Genomic DNA, 20,260 nt, shown 5'->3' on the forward strand with positions numbered 1-20,260 from the left:
TGCCCAGGGCTGGGCTTTGGGCTTTGGCCACCCTCAATTCCCCTTTCCTCCTCCTCCTCCTCCTCCATCATTTCCAGCCTCTCAGGCTCATGGACAGGGAGCACCCCAAGGGCAGAAGCTCTGCAGGGATGCAGCAGAGGGGGAGATGGGATCCAGCTCCTCCATTCCCTCATTCCCGCAGCACCCAGTCCAAGCCACCCGCCTGGACATGGCCAGGATGGGAATTTTGGGGTGGAATCCCCCCTCTTTTGGCACTGAGAGCTCCCCACACGCTGCAGCACCACAGCCACAGATTCCTGACATATTTTTCTCTTTCCTTTGCAGCCAAGAAATCCATTTTTCATGGGAGGTGAAAGTGAGAGCCGGCAGTAGCTGAGCACGGAGGGTGCCAAGGTAGGGGCCAGCTGACAGCACGGGCTCAGAGGCTATTTTTGGGAGCCAAACTCTCCTCCCCAGCCCAGATGGGCTCTGGGAATGCCTCTGGCTGCTGGGACACTCAGGGACCTTCTCTGGCCCTGCAGCTGCCCAGTGGCAAGAGGGAAGGAGTTTAAGGGACTGGAGAAGGGGCCCGTTCAGAAGGGAAGGGATTTTTCCCAGCTCCAGGCAAAGCCATGCTGGGTGGGATGGATCCATCTGGGTGGGATTTCGATCCTTTAGGCAGGGGTTAAAAGCCTCTTTTTGGGGACAAAGTGTGTTCAGAGTCACCACATGAAGCCACTGAAAGCCCACAGAGCCAGGGGGTTCCGTGTGGGATCTCCTCATGGAATCCCAGGATTGTTTGGGTTGGGAGGGACCTTAAAACTCTTCCATGGGCAGGGACACCTTCCCCTATCCCAGGCTGCTCCAAGCCCTGCCCAGCCTGGCCTTGGGCACTGCCAGGGATCCAGGGGCAGCCACAGCTGCTCTGGCACCTGTGCCAGGCTTGCCCACCCTCCCAGCCAGGAATTCCTTCCCAAAATCCCACCCAGCCCTGCCCTCTGGCAGTGGGAGCCATTCCCTGTGTGCTGTCCCTCCATCCCTTGTCCCCAGCTCTCCTGGAGCCCCTTGAGGCCCTGGAATGTGCCCCCACCCCTCCCAGCAGCACAGCGAAGGGCAGTGCCCTGGCAGCTGCCACCCAGCTGGCACCCTGAGATTTTCCAGCCACCCACTCCCACGCCTGTCCCTGATCCCTGAGCTGAGCTGCCACACTCCTGGCTGTGACAACAGCAGCTCCATGAAATCATGGAATATCCTGAGCTGGGAGGGACTCACAGGGATCATCGATCCAACCCCTGGCCCTGCCCAGACACCCCAACAACCCCACCCTGGGCATCCCTGGCAGTGCCGTCCAAACTCTCCTGGAGCTCTGGCAGCCTCAGGGCAGTGCCAGCACCTCTGGGGGAAGAACCTTCCCCTGATATCCACCCTAAACCTGCCCTGGCACAGCTCCAGCCACTCCCTGGGTGCTGTCCCTGTCCCAGGGACAGGTTTGTTCCCCTTGGAGCCCCTGAGCTCACCTGGACCGAACCTCCAGCAGAGCCCCCCCTCTCCCCGAGCCCTGCAGGTGTGCCAACCCCAGCAGGGCTGCCCTGGGCACCGGCCAGAGGCAGAGCAGGAACAGTCCCTGCCCGCCTAATCAGCTCGGGCGATAGAGGAGCGATAGATAAGCGGGGGGAGAGCGTTATCGGGCTGATTTCCAGATGGAGCTGAGTCACCGCGAGTAACCGACCCGCCAAGGTCAGCCAGGGGAGAGAGAGGCTGAGCCCGGCTCTGAGCCCGGCTCTGAGCCCGGCTCTGCCCATCCCTGTGCCTGCCATGCCAAGGGGTCACTCATTCCCCCTGCTACAGCCGGGGCTGCCCTTTCCTTGTGGGATTTTGGCTTTTTCCTGCCCACACAACCGTTCTGGGGGGGTTTACTCTGGGGACATCCTTCCCCTGGCGCTGCTCTGCCCTCCCCACGGTGTGGTCCCTGCAGGACATCCCGCATCAGCCACGGGTGGGATCTCAGCTTTTCTGCCGTGGGAAGGAGATGGGGGTGCTGTGGTCCCCCTGGTGCGGGGGGATTGGGAAGCTCTGGGGTGCTCGGGGACCCTCAGCTCAGCCCTACCCCGCAGGCACCCGGAGGTGAATCACAAAATCACAAAATCTGGCACGCTGGGACCTGCCCCGCCAAGAGAGTGCCAGGCGTGGCTCTCCGTGCCAGCCAGGCTGCTGCCACCGCTGCTGGCCGTGTCCCCTGTCCCCAAGGGGCTGCAGGAGAGGGAGGATGCTCCAAGCCCCCTGCAGGATGCAGCAATGCAGGTGGGGATGGCTCTGCCCGCAGCAATAATCGCAGTGGGTTTTTTAAAAAGCCAAACTCCCTTTGCCTCTGTTCCATCCCTTTCCACCTCCTCTTCCAGGAGCTGAAATGCCAAAATCCAAGGAGTGATGCCAGTGCTAACCCATGGAGGAGCCTGGTACTGAGGGCACCTCCCAATTTTCCTTTTTTCCCTGGATTCCCCATCCCACGGGGGGTGAACCGTGCCCGTGGCAGGCCCGTGACCCCTCGGGGGATGGATGCAGGAGCTGCCTGGGCATTATCGATTTAAATCAATATACCCAGCCCTCCTTATCGATTGCCCCATCGGAGCCACAGCCAGCAGGAGGGACCCCCAGGCAGGGAGAGAGGACCCCCAAGTCCTGGCAGGGAGATTTTGGCCAACAAATCCCTAATTGACACCTCACCCTTGTAGCTGTGCCACCATCCGTGATTTGCGTGGGGTAAATCCTAAATCCGCACCCATTTCCTGCCCACCTCTGCCACCGCCAGCAGGACGTGGGTGCCACCAGCAGTGGCACAGTCCTGCGTGCCACCAGCCCTGCTGTTCCCATCCCCAAACCTCTGCCAGCACAGGGAGCAGGATGTTTGTGTCTCCTGGCACCCCTTCAACCTTTGCCGTGCAAATCCTGCGGCTCTCCAGCCGCACCGACCAGCCTTTCCCTCGCAAAAACAACAAAAAAAAAGAAAAAAAAAAAAAAAGGCTCCTTTATGTGGCTGAAAAGCCCGACTGTGATAATGTAGCGAGCGCTGGCCTTGGGTATTTTATCTTGGCAAGGAGCCTTTGCAAATTTAAACAGCAGCGAGCGGGCTCTGGAGTTGTGGCTGGCTGAGGCATAAGTGGGGCATTGTTTTCCCAGCAGAGCCCTTTGTGCCAAAGGGCCGCGTGTGAGCTTTGGCCGACGCTCGGCTCCCACCCTATCGGCCCCGGATCCCTTTCACTCGGCAGGGTGTGAAATTGGGGAGGAATTCAGGCCTGGCAGCTCCCACCAGCCAGGGCAGCGCTGCTGCATCCCTGCAGCAGCTGGGGGGATGCAGCCGCCCCTCTCGGGTTTCTAGTTTATTTATTTTTAAATTAATAATATATCATAAATTATAATATATTATCAATGATAATATATTGTTATATTAATAACAATATCCCGAATATTGTTATTAATGCAGCGTTTGGGGTGCTGGGTGCTCATCCCGACAGATTCCAGGTGGGAATGGAGAGGTGGGGTCCTGGAGAGATGCAGGGTGCTGCCCTTTTCCTTGGAAAATCTTCTGTGCTCAGGTCACTCCAGGGCAGGATGGGCGAACCCAGTGGGGTTGGGATCTGTGGGAATTCCATCCAGAAGGAGAGGAATAAACTGAATTTCCTGCTCCTCACCCCCTGCCAGCAGTGCTGTGCCTTGACCCACTGCAGCAGACGGTAAAGAAACATTTCCAGCGAGGCAGGAGGAAAAAACCCTCACTGTTTCCAGCAGACTTCTCTTTAAAAACAACAACAACAAAAAAAAATACTCTTTAAAGCAAAACTTTACCCTTCTTTTTGTTAAAACCTCCTTCATATAAAATCCTGGTGGCGCCTTTTAAAAGGCTGCGCTTGGCTTGTGCTCCGTATCCAACGCCCCGAGGTCTGGGTTGTAAAATCAGCTGGGAAATTCGGGACTCAGCTTTTCTGCTTTTACCTCCTTAATAACATCTAAAATTTCCAGGGCAGTTCGCAGGGAGGGTGGTGAAGTCCTTTCTCCAGGGATTTCAGAGCGATGAGGGGCAGCTCCAGGGGGACAAAAACCTTTCCCTTCATCTTCCCTCCATCAGCGGGGACCTGGGGACACGGAGCAGGAGGACACGGGCACACGGGGACACGGGCACTCGGGGACACGGGGACAGCGAGCCCTTCCCAGGGTTGCCTCTCCCAGCCCATCCCGCCAGCCCTTCCCACTAATCCGTAGGTGGAGCTCTTCTGTCATCTTTTTCTGCTTATGTTGCTAAGAAGTAACCCAGAAATAGCTTTCCCAGGAGGTAAAAAAGTGCTTCCTCAGCAGCTTTTGCCGGCGGTTGAACTGCTCTGAGCATCCTTTGAAGGGCCCGAAGCTGCCGGGCTTCACCCCGGGGGACGGGGGGGTTGCGATGCCCCTTCCTCCAACCTCAGCCCAAGAAAAGGGGCCAAAATCTTCCCTGACTGACCCCCAGCCTTCCCCTCTTCTCTCCTGTTGGCTGCAGGTGTGAAGGATGCGGCAGAGCCCCGCCGGCCCTCGGGACCCGCCCGCAGCCCGGCCCCGGGGCGCTGCTGCCCCTCTGCCCGCAGCGGTGCCCATGGGCGCAGGACCATGCCCGTGAGCGGGGCACGGATCGCAGCGGGACGGGACAGCGGGGCTCTGTAGCCTTGTCCCCACCTCGGTATCATGACTGGAGAGACCCAGCATGTTTACACCATCGGCGATACTGAGGCCGGCCCCAAAGAGCCCGACAAGGCCTTTGGCTGCGAAGGCTGCGGGGACAAGGATGGGAGGGCGCCGGGCGGGGAGGGGACACCCCCTTTCCCCGGCCCCAAGGACAAGGAGCCCCACAGCCAGCGGGAAGCCGTGATCCGGCCGCAGCAAGCGGGGAAGATCGACTTCAAATCGCTGCAGCGCAAGCCCAAATTCGGCGGCAATGACAGCACCTGGGGAGAGGTCAAGGGCAGCGCCCTGTCCCCGCCGGGGAAGGGGCGAGCCCGGGAGCGCAGCCGGCGCTCAGGGAAGGGTGAGCGGGGCCACCAGCAGCTCTACCGGCTCAGCATCGCCGGCACCCGGCCCAGCCCCACCATCGGCATCGCCTACCCGCAGCAGAAGGTGACGCCCCCGAAGAAGCCGGAGGTGACCCCCGCGGGCGGCAGCTGCCGCTTCCATGTGCCCGGCATCGCCCGGCACGCCGCCGAGCTCCGGCCGCAAGAAATCGCCTTCGGCCGCTGCTTCCCCGACCCCGCCGGCGGCCGGACCCCCACCAGTTATACCTCACAGCCCGGACCCTCCCTCGGCCCCAAGGGGCAGCCCCCCGCCGCCGGCATCCCCCTCAAGAGCCCCGGCACCCATGGGCAGCTACATTATTTGGAGTTCCAGGCAAACCGGGCCGAGTCCTGGCCTTCCCCGGAGAAAAGCTTCGCCGGTGCTACCTACGGGATCTCGGTGCAGAAGCCCAGCTCTTTCTGCGAGGGTGGCAAAGCCGCTGTGCACGGCCTGGGGGCTTTGCCGTGCCAGTTCCCGTGCCAGCTGCGGCACGAGGCGGGCAAGGAGCCGCTCTGCAGCGGTGCGGCCGCCCAGGAGTACCTGGAGGTGGGAATCGCCGCCACCGCCCAGCTGGCTTCCCCTGGTGCCTTCGCCTTCCACTCGTCCCCCAGAGAGTGGCCGGAGGAGCCGCTCGGGGCTGGGGGTTCCTACGAGAGCGTGGCCCCCGAGGGGCGGCTGTACGGGCTGCCCGTGCCCCCTCCGCCGCCACCGCCCTTCCTGCACCCGCCGCCGCCGCCGGCGCTGCACCACGGCCCCTTGTCCTGCTGCAAGGGCAGGGCCGAGCATCCCGCCGACCCCACTGGTGCTCTCCCGTCGTCTGGTGCTATCGACCAAAACCCAAGCACTTTCCAAGAAAACCAAGCTGTTTTTCCGTCTAGTTTACACTCGCCTGCCGCGCCAAAGCCGGTGGGGAAGAGGCAAGGCTCGGCCAAGGACGGCGTCCCCGGCCCGCGGCTGCTGGCGCAGAGCAGCCCCCTGAGAAGGACCGTGGCACCAAACTCCCTGTCCCAAGTGCACTTTCAGAGCAAGGCCTATTGCAGCTCCCCCGCGGGCAGCAGCGGCGCGGGAGCCGTGCCTTTCGAGACGAGCGTTCCCACTACGGCACCCACCCACCCCCGGCTTGTGCAAGCTTGGGAAGGTGCCACGAAGGCGTTTTCTCCCATGGACCAGAATTCAGCACCTTATTCAAACCCTGTTGGAAACCAGTTCTCATTCGAGTGCCAGTCTGGCCCCGAGCAGAGGCAGCACAGGCAGAAAAATGCCAGGCTGCCTTGGCAGCAGATGCACCTCCCTTCTGCAGTGCCCGGTGCCAACAGGCTGGAGCTGTCGAGACACATCAGCAGCCAGAAGCTCCCCTTCCCCCTGGGCACGTCGGACTGGCAGGGCAGCGGGAAAGCCCAGAAAGGGCCCCCCATAAGCAATTCTCCGGGGTATCACAGCAAAAAGCTGTTATCGGGAGAGAGCCTGCAGAGGGGAGATCCCAGCGGGCCGGGAGCTTTTTCCTTTGAGAGTGGGAAGGAACCGGGGTCTCCTGCCTGCGACTCGAGAAGCAAAGCCCTGTTCTACGGTATTGCTCAAGCAGCTCCTCCTCCTCCTCCCTCAAGGAGCTCGGCAGGCTCAGGGCTGGTCCTGCCACCGTCAGCCTTGGCAGCTGCCTCCCCTGGCGAGTCCCCGCTGCCGTCCCCTGTCCCCAACCCCACGTGTGGCAGCACCTGCTCGTCGCTGTCCCCCATGTCCAGCAGCCCACTCAACCCCAGCTTTGAGGACAGCCAGATGTCCGGAGCGCTGACCCCCTCGCCCTTCTTCCAGCACCCCTGCCACACCAAGGATGCCAACAAAGCCTTCCACCCCTCCGAGGTTCTGAGTCCCAGCTCGCTTCATTACCACCCCCCGGACTCTGTCAAGTCCTTCAGCTTCCCCGTGGATGCTCTGAAAGATGACAGCCTCCTGAAATGTGGCCCGGGCAGCCCGTTCCACAAACCCGCCGGGGAGGCGGCCAAAGGATGCTCGGACGGGCTGGACGGGGAGCAGCCCCCGCCGCCCTACTCCTCCCATCACCTGCTGGCCTCCTCCCTGAGCAGCGCCAGCCTGGACCAGCTGGACGTGCTGCTGACCTGCAGACAATGCGACCAGAACTACAGCAACCTGTCCTCCTTCCTGCAGCACCGCCAGTTCTGCGCCTCCCACCCCGCTGCCCAGGCAGAGCCCAGGGACGCTGCCCGGGCAGCCGAGGGGCGGAAAGCTCTCCCAGCAGAGCCTCCCAAACCCCCCGGCCTGGCGCTCTCTCCAGACCCCCAGGCACATCTGTTGGCATTGAACAAGAGCGACGACTTCTTGCTGGACGGGGAAGGCAAAAGCGAGGGCAAGGAGGATGCTCTGAAGGGCGGCCTCTTCCACGGCCTGGCCGCCAGCTCCCTCCCGCTCAGCGCCTCCGACCTGGACATCGACGATGCCAAGCTGGACAGCCTGATCACCGAGGCCCTCAACGGCCTGGGGTACCAGTCGGACAACCCGGAGATCGACAGCAGCTTCATCGACGTGTTCGCTGACGAGGAGCTGCCGGGCGTGAAGGCGGCTGCCGGGGCCATGGCCCACAAGGCCAAGGAGGGCCCGGCCTCGGAGAGCAAATCCAAGCAGGCAGCGGAGGAGAAGGCAGCAGGAGAGGCCAAGGCTGGCTGTTTTTGTGAAGATGGCCACCCAGGCGGGGAGCAGGTGAAGAGAGGGGCAGGAAAGCGGCACCTTCACAAAGGGAGGGTGGCACGGAGGGTGGCACCGCAGGAGCCGGATCCCATGGCAGAAGGAGCAGAGAGGACAGCCAGGCTGAGGGCAGGCAGGAAGAACAGCATCCCACCAGCCAGCACCTCCATCCAGAAACATCCCAGGAAGCTCGGCCAAGACCCTCCGATGAGGAGCGAGGTGGGGCCAGGCATCGCCAGCAAGAGCTCCAAGCCACCGCGGTTCTCCATGAAGGACATGAAGAAGCGGAAGCCCCGGAGCGGGACGTGGAGCAAGGAACTCATCCACAAGATCGTGCAGCAGAAGAACAAGCTCCACAAGCTGCAGGTGAAGAGCAGCAAGCAGGCCCACGTGCCCCAGGCCACCGAGAGGCCACTGGCAGCCACCAAGGAGGGCAGGCTGCGGGAATACGACTACGTGTCCGACTCGGATGAGGAGGGGGCAGAGTGCAGCAAGCCCCGGGGCAGGAAGAAGCGTGGCGTGGGATTCGTGGGGAGGAGCAAGTACAGCTTCAGCAAGAAACGCCTGGGCAGAAGTAAGAGAGGCAGAGAGAAAGATCCAGCCTGGAGCTACGGCCGGAAAAGGGACAGTCAGAAAAGGGAGGCGCAGGAGGACGGGGATGTCCCGAGTCAGGAGGATGCTGAGAAAGAGGATTGTGCCGCCAGAGCCCGAAGGAGGAGCAGCCACTCATCTGCTGGCAGCAACCACAGCGTGCCCAGAGAGATGGGCACGAGCCCACCCCGCGCTGGTGGGGCTGGTGACAAGGGTGGCACCCAGAGGAGGAGGCGCTCAGGCAGCCCAGCCCGTGCGCCACGGACTCCCCTCAGCCCTCCCCAGCACAGCAGCCCAAGGACGAGCCAGGAGAGCAAAGAGGACATTGCCAGGGGGAGCAGGAGGTTTGGCTCAGCCAAACCTTTGCTGGCAGGCTCCAGGACACGGCCGAGTACTGAACCAGATGCTGCTGCCGTGGATGGTGCAAAGGAGGAGCCGTCACCGCAGCCCCAGGAAAGGCAAATGCTCGGCACGGCCATCCCAGGGCAGAGCCCTGCCAGCTTCTCCTCTAAGGAGGGGGTGGAAGAGCCCAGAGGAGCAGCAAAGCTCCCGGGTGAGGCAGGAGAGCCCACCCTGCAGGCTCAGGGCTCTCCTGAGCTCACCGTGGACCACCAGAGGGACCAGTTTGCCCCTTTCCCAAGTGAAGGGCTGAAATACCACACAGAGGAGGTGATTGTCCCACCCCACAGCGGTAACAAATCGAGTCCTGGCCGCGGGAGTGCCACCTGCTCGGAAGCAGGAATCAAATTCACCAAGGGCCAGGGGCTCTGTGAGAGTCACAAGGATTATCCCACACCTGCTCCCACCTACGGGGGAGATGCAGTGGGAATGATGCTCACTGCCAAGACGCCCGATCCGTATGTTAGCGGTGACAACGCGTTTTTTGATCCCAAAAGCCTTCCCGGTCACTACGAGGACAACTTGTTCCCAAAGCCCGCAGCGCTGGGCTCCTCCCACATGGATGACATGTACCTATGCCGGGATGCCATCAGCGCCAGCTCCTTCGAGCAGAAACGCTCCAGCATCTCCCCTTTCGCCGCGGAGATGCCGCAGGGCAAAGTGTCCTCCCCGCTCAGCTTTGACTCCTCGTCGATATTCGGCGAGCTGCCCGTCGCCGAGTTCGATCCGTACGAGAGCAAGGACGGGTACGTGGCGGCGTTCCCCTGCCCCGGCAGCGCGCCCCGCAAGCCGCTGCCCTTCGAGCAGCCGTACCCACCCTTCCTGCCGGAGAAGGAATGGTCCCTCATGGAGGACGTGGCTCCCATGCTGCCAGAAGACATGACCCAGTTCCACAGCCTCTCCGTGGAGAAGCCACCAACCAAGAAATTCCCCGGGGAAGGAGCTGTCCCCGGCAGCCAGCTCTCCCTGCCGCTGCCAGACCGGATGGCGGATTACAACGTCACCTTCATGGGCAACATTTCAGATGACGAGCTGGAGATCAAGCGCTTGGTCACGGAGCTGGAAAGCCAACTGCAAACCAGCAAGTTGGACACCGAGGTGTCGGTCACCCTCCAGAAAGCCGAGCCCTCCGTGGCTGTCCACCCGCGAGCACAGGAGGCCGAGAGGTTCCCAGTGCTCTCCCAGGGAGAGCCAGAGGCAGGCCAGGAGAAAGGGCTGTTCTTGGCAGCTGAGCTGGGCAGGTCGAGCCTCTGCGTGGAGGAGAGGCTGGCAGGGGACAAGTCAGACGTGGTGACTGCCCATGAGGACTACGAGAGGCCCAGGGAGCCCTGGCCGTGCCCGCTGGAGCTGGGCTCGCTGGAAACTGGGATGTGCGACCCAGCCCCGCTGGCCACAAACCATTTCTGCACCAAAGACAGCAGTGAGCAACTCCAGGGAGCTGCAGCCACCGAGGAAAGAGACCTCAGGAAGATGGAAAATGGGTTTTCTTCCAGCAGGCTACCTGGCTCAAGCACAACTGACCAAACAGAGGCTCCCATCTACGCCAGCCCTGTGACAAAAAACCCTCCTGTTGTCACCGACTCCGTGTTCCCCGAGACCATGGGTGCAGCAGAAGTAACCAAAGACCCCCTGCCATCCCTGCCATGCCAGTGTGATGCCAAGGGCTTCCCTGTGCTGGGGAAAGCAGACACGGATCCTGCAGAGCTGGAGGAGTTTGATGCCCATCTTCCAAACCCTAAACCCCAATTTGGGTTTCAGCAGGGTCCCACCCCAGCCTTGGATCTTGCCTTTTCACCTCATGTCAAAGAGGTCCCAGATACAGAAGAAAAAACCTTAAGCAGGACTGAGCCCCCCAAAACAGTGAAAAATGCTGTGGGTCTCCAAGGGGGTGGTGATGGGCCTGCGCTGGTGGAGGAGACAGGGGAGAGGAGTCCCAACACCTATCAAAGCCCTGGAGCCAGTGACAAAACCAGCAAGCCCAAAGTGCTGCTGTTTGAGATGCTGAGTGTGCCCAAGGAGAGCAACCACCCTTCCCAGGAGATGATGGGGGCATCCCAGGAGACCTCTGCCAACCCCCTGCAGCAACTCCAGCTCTTCGTCGCCCGGACGGTGAAGAACAACGAGGAGGAGCTGTTGATGCCCTGCTTCCCCGGGCTGCTGGCCCCCAGCCACCCCTGTGCCACCAGCCACATCCAGACGGAGCACCAGGAGCGGAGCAGCGGTGCCTTGGAAGGAGCAGATCAGACCCAAGGGGAAGGGGATCTCCCCACTGGAAGCAGCACTGGAAATATCACTGCTCCAGGGAAAGAGGTGCTTTCTCCCAGTGGATGTGAGCAGTTGGAGGTGTTGGACGCAGAGGGCTCTTACCGTGCAAAACAATCCACGTCGGCAAAGCCGGAGCTGCAAAATAATGTAACAGAGCTGCAGCACTTAGCAAATGAACCCCCAGGGCCGAGGGACATTAATATCCCTGCAGATGGTGTTTCCCAGGAGCGTAATGACCTCTCACCACCCAACAGCACCGCGGCGACCTCGCTGCCAGGGCAGGGAAGGAAAGCTGATCAGCTCAGGGAAGAGCAGGAGGGAGATAACAACACGACGACCTTGGCATTTAGGAAACACGAGCAATCCCACCCCAGCCGTGGTTTGCTCCAGGAAGAAATGCTGGGCAGAGAAGAGGGAGAGAGGCTGGAAAGGAGTTGGGTGGGGAAGGGGGCACAGCACCCGGGTACTGCTCCAATGAGTCCTGTCGGCCCCTTTGGTCCCTCTGAGGGGGATCTCCACCAGGATCACAGCTTGGGGATGGAGATAAAAGCCAGCACGGTCAGTGCAGATGTTCCCAGAGAAGGGAATGGCAAGTTGTCCCTCCATGGCTGTGATTACACAGGTGAATCCCCAGCCAGCCTGCTCTCACCAGCCAAATATTCTGACCTCAAATGCTTGCAGAGCAGTGGGGCCGAGGGGGGAGAGGTCCCCAGTTTAGGCACTCAGCTCCCGGGTGAGAAGGAATACAGCTCCTCCCTGCCTGCCACACCAAGCTCATTCATCACAAAGAGTTGTTTTCCTGAGGCCAGCAGCCATCACATCCATCACACCGTGAGCCCAGCAGAGCAGGGGACATGGGAAGGGACACCTGCCTTCCCTCCCTCGCTGCATCACTGCGGGGCTGTGCCGATGGAAGCGGCTGAGGAGCGTCCTCATCACCTCCCTGATGGTGTTTTGGGCAGCTATGGATCACCTGGAAGAGAGGGGACAGTGAGACCCTGCGCTCTGCTGCACGGTGATGCTCTGGTGGGCTCTGCCTTGGAGATGGGTGGTCCCCAGGTACCTCCTGGGAAAGATTGTTCTCTTCCCTGCTCGCCGCCTTTCCACCAAAAGGGTGTTGGGAAGGAGGTCCCCGAAAACACCGGTGCTGTGCTGCCGGATTTTAAAGAAAACCAAGGGTGTGCCATCACAGACATGGTTAACTCCACCCCTCCAGAAACCCAGGACTATCCAACCCAGCCCAGAGCAGATCTTCTGCTCCTGGAAGGAAGGGAGGTCAACCTGAACCAGGAGAACAAGCTTGAAAACTCCTCCCGTGTCGGGAATAAGCATCAAAGTGAACCAGAGGCTTTGTGCAATGGTTTTGCTGTTCAGGACGTGTCAGCTGCCATCAGCAGAGGTCTTACAAGGATTGGAGATCTTGATCCTGCTGAGTTAAATGGCCATGAGTTTTCAGGGGCAGCAGAGGTGAGACTTGTTCTTTCCAAAACTACAGAGAGTGAAGGAAAGTGTTTGAAAGGGGAGAAATCCAAAAGCCATGGGGCTGCAGAAGCTGGGGGTTGTGTGTTAAACAGTGTGGGCCAAGGAGAGGACTACACACCCGGCGGTACTCCAGACCCATCCCAAAATGAACTCCACAAAGGAAAAAAGCCCAGTGTGCTCCCAGTGACCTGTGACATTTGCTCAGCCACTTTCCGCTCCAAGCCCGGCCTGACCAGGCACAAAGCTGTCAAGCACCAGGTGAAGAACGGGGGTTTGCCACAGCCCAGCAAGACTCCCAGGTCCCCTCTGATTCCTGCACACAGGACATCAAAAACAGCCCCAAAGGTGCCCAGGAGGAGCCTGAAGGCGTCGGTCAAAGACAAAACCTGCAGCTCACAGGCGCTGACCTCCACCGTTGAACGCATTCCCAAGAAAATACTCCCAGAGCTGGAGAAAGAGCCCAGCACGCAGATGCAGGAGGTGGTCAGCAGAGTGCTCAGCGACCTCAGTGTGATCTCCTTGGAGATGTCCCAGGAGCTGCGCCGCACACATGTCCTGCAGAGGGAGGTGAAGGCAAAGGGAGCGCGCCCGGAGATGAGGGGATCAGGAGAGGCAGCGTCTGGGAAGCTGGACTCGGGATGGCAGGTCAGGAAAGGGGAAAAGGGCAGAAGGAGCCAAAGCAAAGATCCTGATGAGGAGAACAGCAGTTCTGAGAAACAGCTCAACAGGAAAGTGAGGCGAAGGAAAGCGAAGGTGTTTCCCAGCAGGAATGAGCCCGATGGTCCCTGTGAGCAGGAGAAGAGCACAGGTCCTGCTGCCCTCAGCTCCAGCCTGCCCGGGATCATGGGGGGCTTGCACGAGCCAGATGGTGGCATCTCCTCAGAGGAGCACAGCAGGACCAGCACAGCCCAGCACCCCCAAAAAACCAAAGAGTCCTCTTGTGCAGCCGAGCTTGAGGAAGACCTGGGCAGCAGGATGGGGTCTCTAAAGGAGATGATCAGCAAGGAGACAGCCACGGGCAGCTGTCCTGGGGAGGTGGAAGATCCAGATGCAGTGGAAGACACGCAGGCTTGCAAACAATGGATCAGTGGGTTTGTGGAGCAAGTGGCAAAGGGATGGGGCAAGGTGGGCACAGAGCAGCATGGTGGTGCTGATGGCACAGAGGACATGGGTGCTGGGACAGGGGACAGTCCTGTGGCAGGCAGTGACACCAGGACCTGGAGTGGTGCCCTGCAGGGTCCCACAGCTCCTGCCAAAGGGGCTTTGCTGCTGGAGAACCGTGATTTGGGAACCACCCAGAATGTTTCTGGGCATGGTGCTCTGCAGACCACGCCAGGGACCAGCCCTCCTCCTGCAGATCCAAAGCGGTGGGTGAAGGCAGATGTGCCACCAGGCAGGGAGCACTGCGGGGACAGCACGGCCACCTCAGACCTCCAGAGCTTTTTCGACGATGATTCCACCTTCTCCCAGCTGTTCCCCAGGGACGACCAGTTTGTCCGGAGGAAGTGCACACGGGTGTATGGGAAGCGCAGCAAGAAACCCAAACCTGCCCCCGAGGTCAGCCCGCAGCCAGCAGGGCCCATGGACCTCTTCACCATCCGCCTGACTTCTGACCTCAGCGACACCAGCTCCTTCTGTGTCACCAGGGAGGACCCCTGCGAGTACGAGACCATCTCCGTTGACGACACCCTGATGCTGAACATGTGTCATGGCAGCAAGGCAAAGAGCGGAGATGCTGCTGCAGATGGATCTAAAAGCATCGAGCTGAGGTTGGACCAGGAGGAGACCGACCAAGGGAAGGAGGACATTGACCTGGAGGACAACATGCTGACCTTCTTGTGCCAAAACAGCCACGGGGACAACGTCCCCAGCTTGAACATCTGGGGCAGTCTGGAGAAGGAGGGGGAAAGCCTCTCTGCCGAGGACATGTTTGAGCCTCTGATGGACCTTGAGGATGAGCACTCGCTCCAAGAAGTGAACTCCGAGCCCCCTGACCTGGCAGAGGAGTCCTACAATGCCAAAGATAATGGGGATTCGGACTCCCCCGAATTTCACACCATTGACATTGAGATGCTCAATGCAAAGCTGAAAATGAGAGACATGTGCTTCTTCAGCCCTTGCGAGGATCTTCCTGGCCACGGCGAGGACAATGCTGTGAGTTTGAAGCCGAAGTCGGGCAAGCACAGGAGCAAGCTGGAAGATGGGAAACTGGGGAAAAACCGCGGGGACATAACCATCAAAACCAAAGACAAGCAGTACAAATGCAAAGTCTGCTTCCAGTGGTTCCTGACGCTGGGGGAGCTGGACTTCCACAAGCTCTCCCACAACCCTTCCCCTCCTCCCACCTGCTACATGTGTGTGCAGCGCAAATTCAGCTCCCGGGAGCAGCTCCGGGACCACCTGAAGGAGAAGCACACCAGGAACAAAGCCGGGCTGTGGGCGTGCGGGATGTGCCTGAAGGAGATCTCCGACGTCTGGATGTACAACGAGCACCTGCGGGAGCACGCCACGCAGTTCGCACGCAAGGGGCAGGCGCAGAAGTCGGTGATGGGCCTGCCGGGATGCTTTGAGGACAACGCCGCCGTCACCCACTTCCTCAACACCATCATGTGTCGGAAACCCAGCAGGTCCTCCCGGCACGGCGACGCCAGCGGCCGGCATGGGGTCAGCAGAGAGAGCAAGAGCCCCAAGGAGCTGCCCCTTGAGCAGGAGAAGGTGGTGAAAGACCCCTTGGAAAGTGGCGTCAAAGTGAAGGTGCCTGCACCCAGCTCCTCCAAAGCATCCTCCAGCCCATCGCCAGAGCACATGGCAAAAAGTGAAAGCACCCCAAAATCTGTCCCCATGCACCCAGACTGCAAGGATCCTTCCCGGGACTGCCATCACTGTGGCAAACAGTTCCCCAAACCCTTCAAGCTCCAGCGGCACTTGGTGGTGCACAGCTTGCAGAAGATTTACTTGTGCCACAAGTGCCCCATGTTCTACCAGGAGACCAAAGAGCTCCGGAGCCACCTGAGCCAGGAGCACGGCGTGGTGGAGGAGCAGGAGATCAAGCACACCACCCTGTACGCCTGCGAGCTCTGCGCCGACGTCATGCACGTCATCAAGAAGTCCTTCATCTGCAGCATGTGCAACTACACCTTCTCCAAGAAGGAGCAGTACGACCGGCACATGGAGAAGCACCTGGCGGGCAGCAGCAAGACTTTCAAATTCCGAGGGGTCATGAGGCCTGGCGCTGCCTGCAGGGAGGGCAGGGAGAAGGTGAAGGAGGACAGATCTCTACGGGAGGGAGTGCCACCGAGCAAGAAGCGGAAGGTGGCTCACCATGGCAGCTCAATCCCACAGAGGTCACCAGTCCATCTAGACCCCACGAGTGACCTTCAGCTGGTAGAAGCTGGGAACTCCAGCCTGCAGGTTCCCACTGACTCCTTCCCAACAGCACCTGGTGACCTGGGAGCACCCCAGCCCTCCGTGAAAGCAGAAGTCCTGGTGGGTGATATCTCTGAGCTCCTAGCAGACATGGAGAAGTCCCCATTTGACCCCTTGCCACCGCCACCCTGCCTGACTCCACCTCTGCCACCAGCTGCTGCAGGCAGCCCCGAGCTCTGCCACATCGCTGGCCTGTCCATCGAGGAGCTGGAGAAAGGAGCTTTTGATGGGAAGCCACTTCCTTTCTTGGACTCGCCTGAGTTTCCCATGGACCTTGCTGGCTTGGCTTGTCACCATGGCACCAACCAAAAACTGTCCCCTCCCCTCCTGACACAGAGACATGGCTGTGCCGACGCCCATAAAACAACAAGCACAGGCAACAAAGATGAATACAGGGCCTGTATCCTGGAAGATCCCGGCGCGGACGCCAACGCCGTGGCAGGGATCCCCTTTCTCCAACTTGCCAAGAAGGTCTCAGAGCTTCCTTCCCCTAAGGCAGAGCCTCCACAAGCCACAGACACCCACAAATGGGGCAGCCCCAGTGCCAGTGATGCCTCTGCCTGGGAAGGTGCAGCTAAGCCGGTGTCTCCAGAAGGTGCCCACCAGCCCCTGGCCCCAAAGGACAAGACAGCATCGCCCACACTCAGCAGAGCTTCCAAAGATTCAGTGCCACCAAAGAAGATCGTGGGTAGTGAGGCTGCTCCCAGTGTGGGCAGCCCTGAGGAGGGTCAGCCCATCTCAGGGAAGGAGAAATCCGTGCCTGAAGCTAAGGACAGTAGCGCTAACGCCAAGGACCAAGGGGGCAACCCAGGCAAATCCAGCGGCCACCAGCCCAGAGATGAGGTGGCCAGCAACACCACGAGACACGGCCACGCGGAGCCAGGCAGAGCCACCAGCAAGCTTCACCCCAAGAGAAAGAAAGAACACAAGTCCTTGAGCCACCGCAGCAGCTCCGGCTCGCGGGAGAACATGGAAGGAGACGGGAAGAAGAAGAAAACCCGGCCACCGTGCCCAACCAGGAGCGAAAGCACCGCTGAGCTCAAACGTGGCAGCTGGAGCAACGCCGAGGCGCCCACCCTGTCCCCCAGCAGGAGGGACACGCACTGCACCAAGCTGGGACCCAAGCCCAGAACGGGCCCCCAGCTGAAGAAGATGGTCCTGGACTCTTACAACCAGAAGAAAGGGGAGCTCCGCCACGCCAACGGGGACGTGAAGCGCAGGAAGGCCATTCTGGGCAAGAGCCTCCACCAAGTGTTGGCCAAGGGGCCGGCACCGTCCCCGCGTGGCTCCTGGCACGGCCCCCGTGCCGCCCGTGGGGCCAAGGCGGCCGGCCCGGCCAGCTACCGCAGCGCCGAGTCCCAGAACAACCTGCTCAGCCAACTCTTTGGGCAAAAATTAACCAGCTTTAAAATTCCTTTAAGAAGAGATGCTTCAGAATAATTTATGGAAGTGACTTATGGTGATCCTCAGCTGCTTTCATGGGGTTTGCAAGGGAAAAATTATCAAAGCATTAAATTCGTTTGTGTAGCATGATTTCTCTGTCTAGCTTAAATGAACTTGCACTGCAGCCTCTGTGAAATAGTTTGCTTTGTGTCTACTAATCTACTTTAATTCACCTGATTTATCATGCAAATGCTAGAACTTTGATGTTGCTGATGATTTTCATGAACTGAAATTGTAATCGCTTTGGGCAGACTGAATCGTCGAGAGCAATTGCTTTATTGCAGAAGTGCTGAGGTTATAAGGATACTTGCAAATCTCAGACCCTTTTGAGTCTGTGTCTGTGTTATCTTTGTACAAAGTACTTGAAGAGATGAACTTCATTCCGTAGACGTCTTATTCATAAGGTGCAGTACACTGTAGAAAGCAAATTTTTTTTTTTTTTTGGAAGATTTTGCACAAATAATCCTGTACAATTCATTTAATTGGGAGCTGGCCTAAGCGATGATACAATTAAAAAATTAAATTAAGACCCAAGTGTCCTATATTTTGACAGCCATCCCTAAGAATTTTGTTTCTACATCGTCAAGAGAAGAACGACCCAGCTCTGGGGTTCTGGGGCTGTCAGAGCCTCCAGAGGATGCTGCCACTCTTTGACCACTGTAGACGATGGGACTGGAGGAGAAACGTCCCCACAAGCAAACTGCACCTTGACACTTGTGACAAACTCTGATTTTTTAGGGTTTTTTGGGGTTTGGGGTTTTTTTGTGTGTGAGTGTGCGCATGTGTGGTTTTTTCTTTTTGTTTGTGGGTTTGGTTTTTTTTGTGCAACGAGAAAACTGTGCCAATTTACCGCAGCGAAAACCGGTACTGTCCGAGTGCCCTCAACGGTATCACTTCTAAACTCTCTTACTGTATTGACGTAGTGGCTCTATAGGTATCCGCTTGTACTATGCAGTTACTGGTGCTATTCTTCATTTGTAATGTGAATACAGACTTCCTTGATTGAAAAAAAAAGGGGAATTGGTAGGGAGAAGCGATTATCTGTCCAAAAAACGGAGCAGGAAAAGAGAATTTTTAAAAAAATAGCCAACTCGAGGGGAAAAACATTCAGCTTTAGGGAAAAAAATTAACTTTAGGGGGGAAATACAACTTAGGGAAAAAATGCAACTTTAGGAAAAATACAACTTTAGGGGAAAAAACACAACTTTAGGGAAAAAGCTCCTCTGTGCTGGTACTCCATAGTGTGGAAAAAGTTACGTCACATTAAACGAGCACGTTCTACAACCGAACTTTTGGGTCCAGAAAGAAATCTCAGGTGCAAATGAGGACATGGAAAGATTTTATTGAAATACTCCCAAGTCAAGGAGGTGAAGTAATGCACTGATGTGATATGAACAGTCAGAGTACTTTGCGTCTGTCCTGCAATGATTTTTTTGTTTTGTTTTAGAGTTAAAAGGAAAAAAAAAAAAAGAGGCTTTATTCTGTTAATATGTATCTTTACAATTCTTTGTATTGTATAAAAAACTATTGTAGGTAATTTACCTTGGGTGCAATGTGTTCTGTCAAAAGTTTTTATTTTGATATTTTGTCCAGAGAAGCAGAGAGAGAGCAGGAAACGCCGTTTTATGATGTTGTCCGTGTGCTTTTAAAGTGCCTCTTTAATATTGTTAAATAAAGTATGAGATAAAAATATGGGGTGGTACTGTAAAGTCATCCATGATTAATCTTTTCAAATATATTCCAATATTTTCACAGAAATTCCCTGTCTGCGTGATGTTTGTGGGATGTTTGAGGTGTCCTCTGTAAGGGGGCTGAGGAGGACCTTGGTGCCACTGCTGTCACCTCAAGGTGTTGGAGCTTCTCAATAGTGAAGATGCTCCTGCAGCTCCTCTTCCTCACAGATCTCATCCAAGTGCTGCTCATGGCAGGAGAGTTTTGTCCCTGAGGGGAAAAACCCAACGTGATGGTGGTGGTGGCCTGGTTTGGTGGTCATCATCTGGTGGTGGTGATGGCAGAGTTGGCGATTGTCACAGCCCAGTTTGGTCATCACCAACTGGCAGTGGCCACAACCTGATCTGATCATCATCAGATGGTGATGGTGCTGGTCCAGTTTGGTCGTCATCACTTTGTGATGGTGATGGGGTCACCTACTTTGGTCATCACCAGGTGTTGATGGCCCAGTTTGGTCAGCAGTTTGTGGTGAAGGTGGTAACGGTGATGGTGATGGAGATGATGATGGTGTTGGTGATGATAATGGCCCAGTTTAACCACTCCCCATTTTTGATGGTGATGGTGACGGCCCAATTTGCTCATCCCAAATTTATGATGGTGATGGTGATGATGATGACAGTGTTGGCCATGATGATAATGATGATGATGATGATGGTGATGATGATGAGGGCCCATTTTGCTCATCCCCATTTGATGGTGATGATGACAGTGTTGGTGATGGCAATGATGATGATGATGATGATGGGGGTGATGATGAGGGCCCATTTTGCTCATCCCCGTTTGATGGTGATGATGACAGTGCTGGTGATGGTGATGGCAATTGATGATGGTGATGGTGATGGTGATGGTGATGGTGATGGTGATGGTGATGGCGATGGTGATGGTGATGGTGATGAAGATGATGCAGGTGAGGGGTCATTTTGCTCATCCCCATTTGATGATGATGGTGTTGGTGATGGCAATGCCGCTGGTGGCAGTGATGGCAATTGATAATGATGATGATGGTGATGGTGATGGTGATTGATGATGATGATGGTGGTGGTGATTGATGATGATGCTGATTGTAATTGATGATGATGATGATGATGATGGTGATGGTGATTGATGATGATGATGAGGATGATGATGATGATGCTGCTGCTGCTGGTGATGGTGATGGCAATTGATGATGATG

At 57.8% G+C, this 20,260-nt stretch overlaps 1 protein-coding gene across 1 annotated transcript; it reads left to right on the forward strand.

Moving 5' to 3' along the window:
• The first annotated feature begins 264 nt into the window (after positions 1-264).
• ZNF469 (zinc finger protein 469) lies at positions 265-19,113 on the forward strand. Its single transcript, XM_032750465.3, has 2 exons — positions 265-393; positions 4,508-19,113. The coding sequence occupies exon 2, from the start codon at positions 4,690-4,692 to the stop codon at positions 17,350-17,352; it is 12,663 nt and encodes a 4,220-aa protein (XP_032606356.3). The 5' UTR covers positions 265-393; positions 4,508-4,689; the 3' UTR covers positions 17,353-19,113.
• Positions 19,114-20,260: the final 1,147 nt, after the last annotated feature.

Source organism: Taeniopygia guttata, chromosome 11, assembly GCF_048771995.1.
Source record: "Taeniopygia guttata chromosome 11, bTaeGut7.mat, whole genome shotgun sequence".
Taxonomy (NCBI): Eukaryota; Metazoa; Chordata; class Aves; order Passeriformes; family Estrildidae; genus Taeniopygia; species Taeniopygia guttata.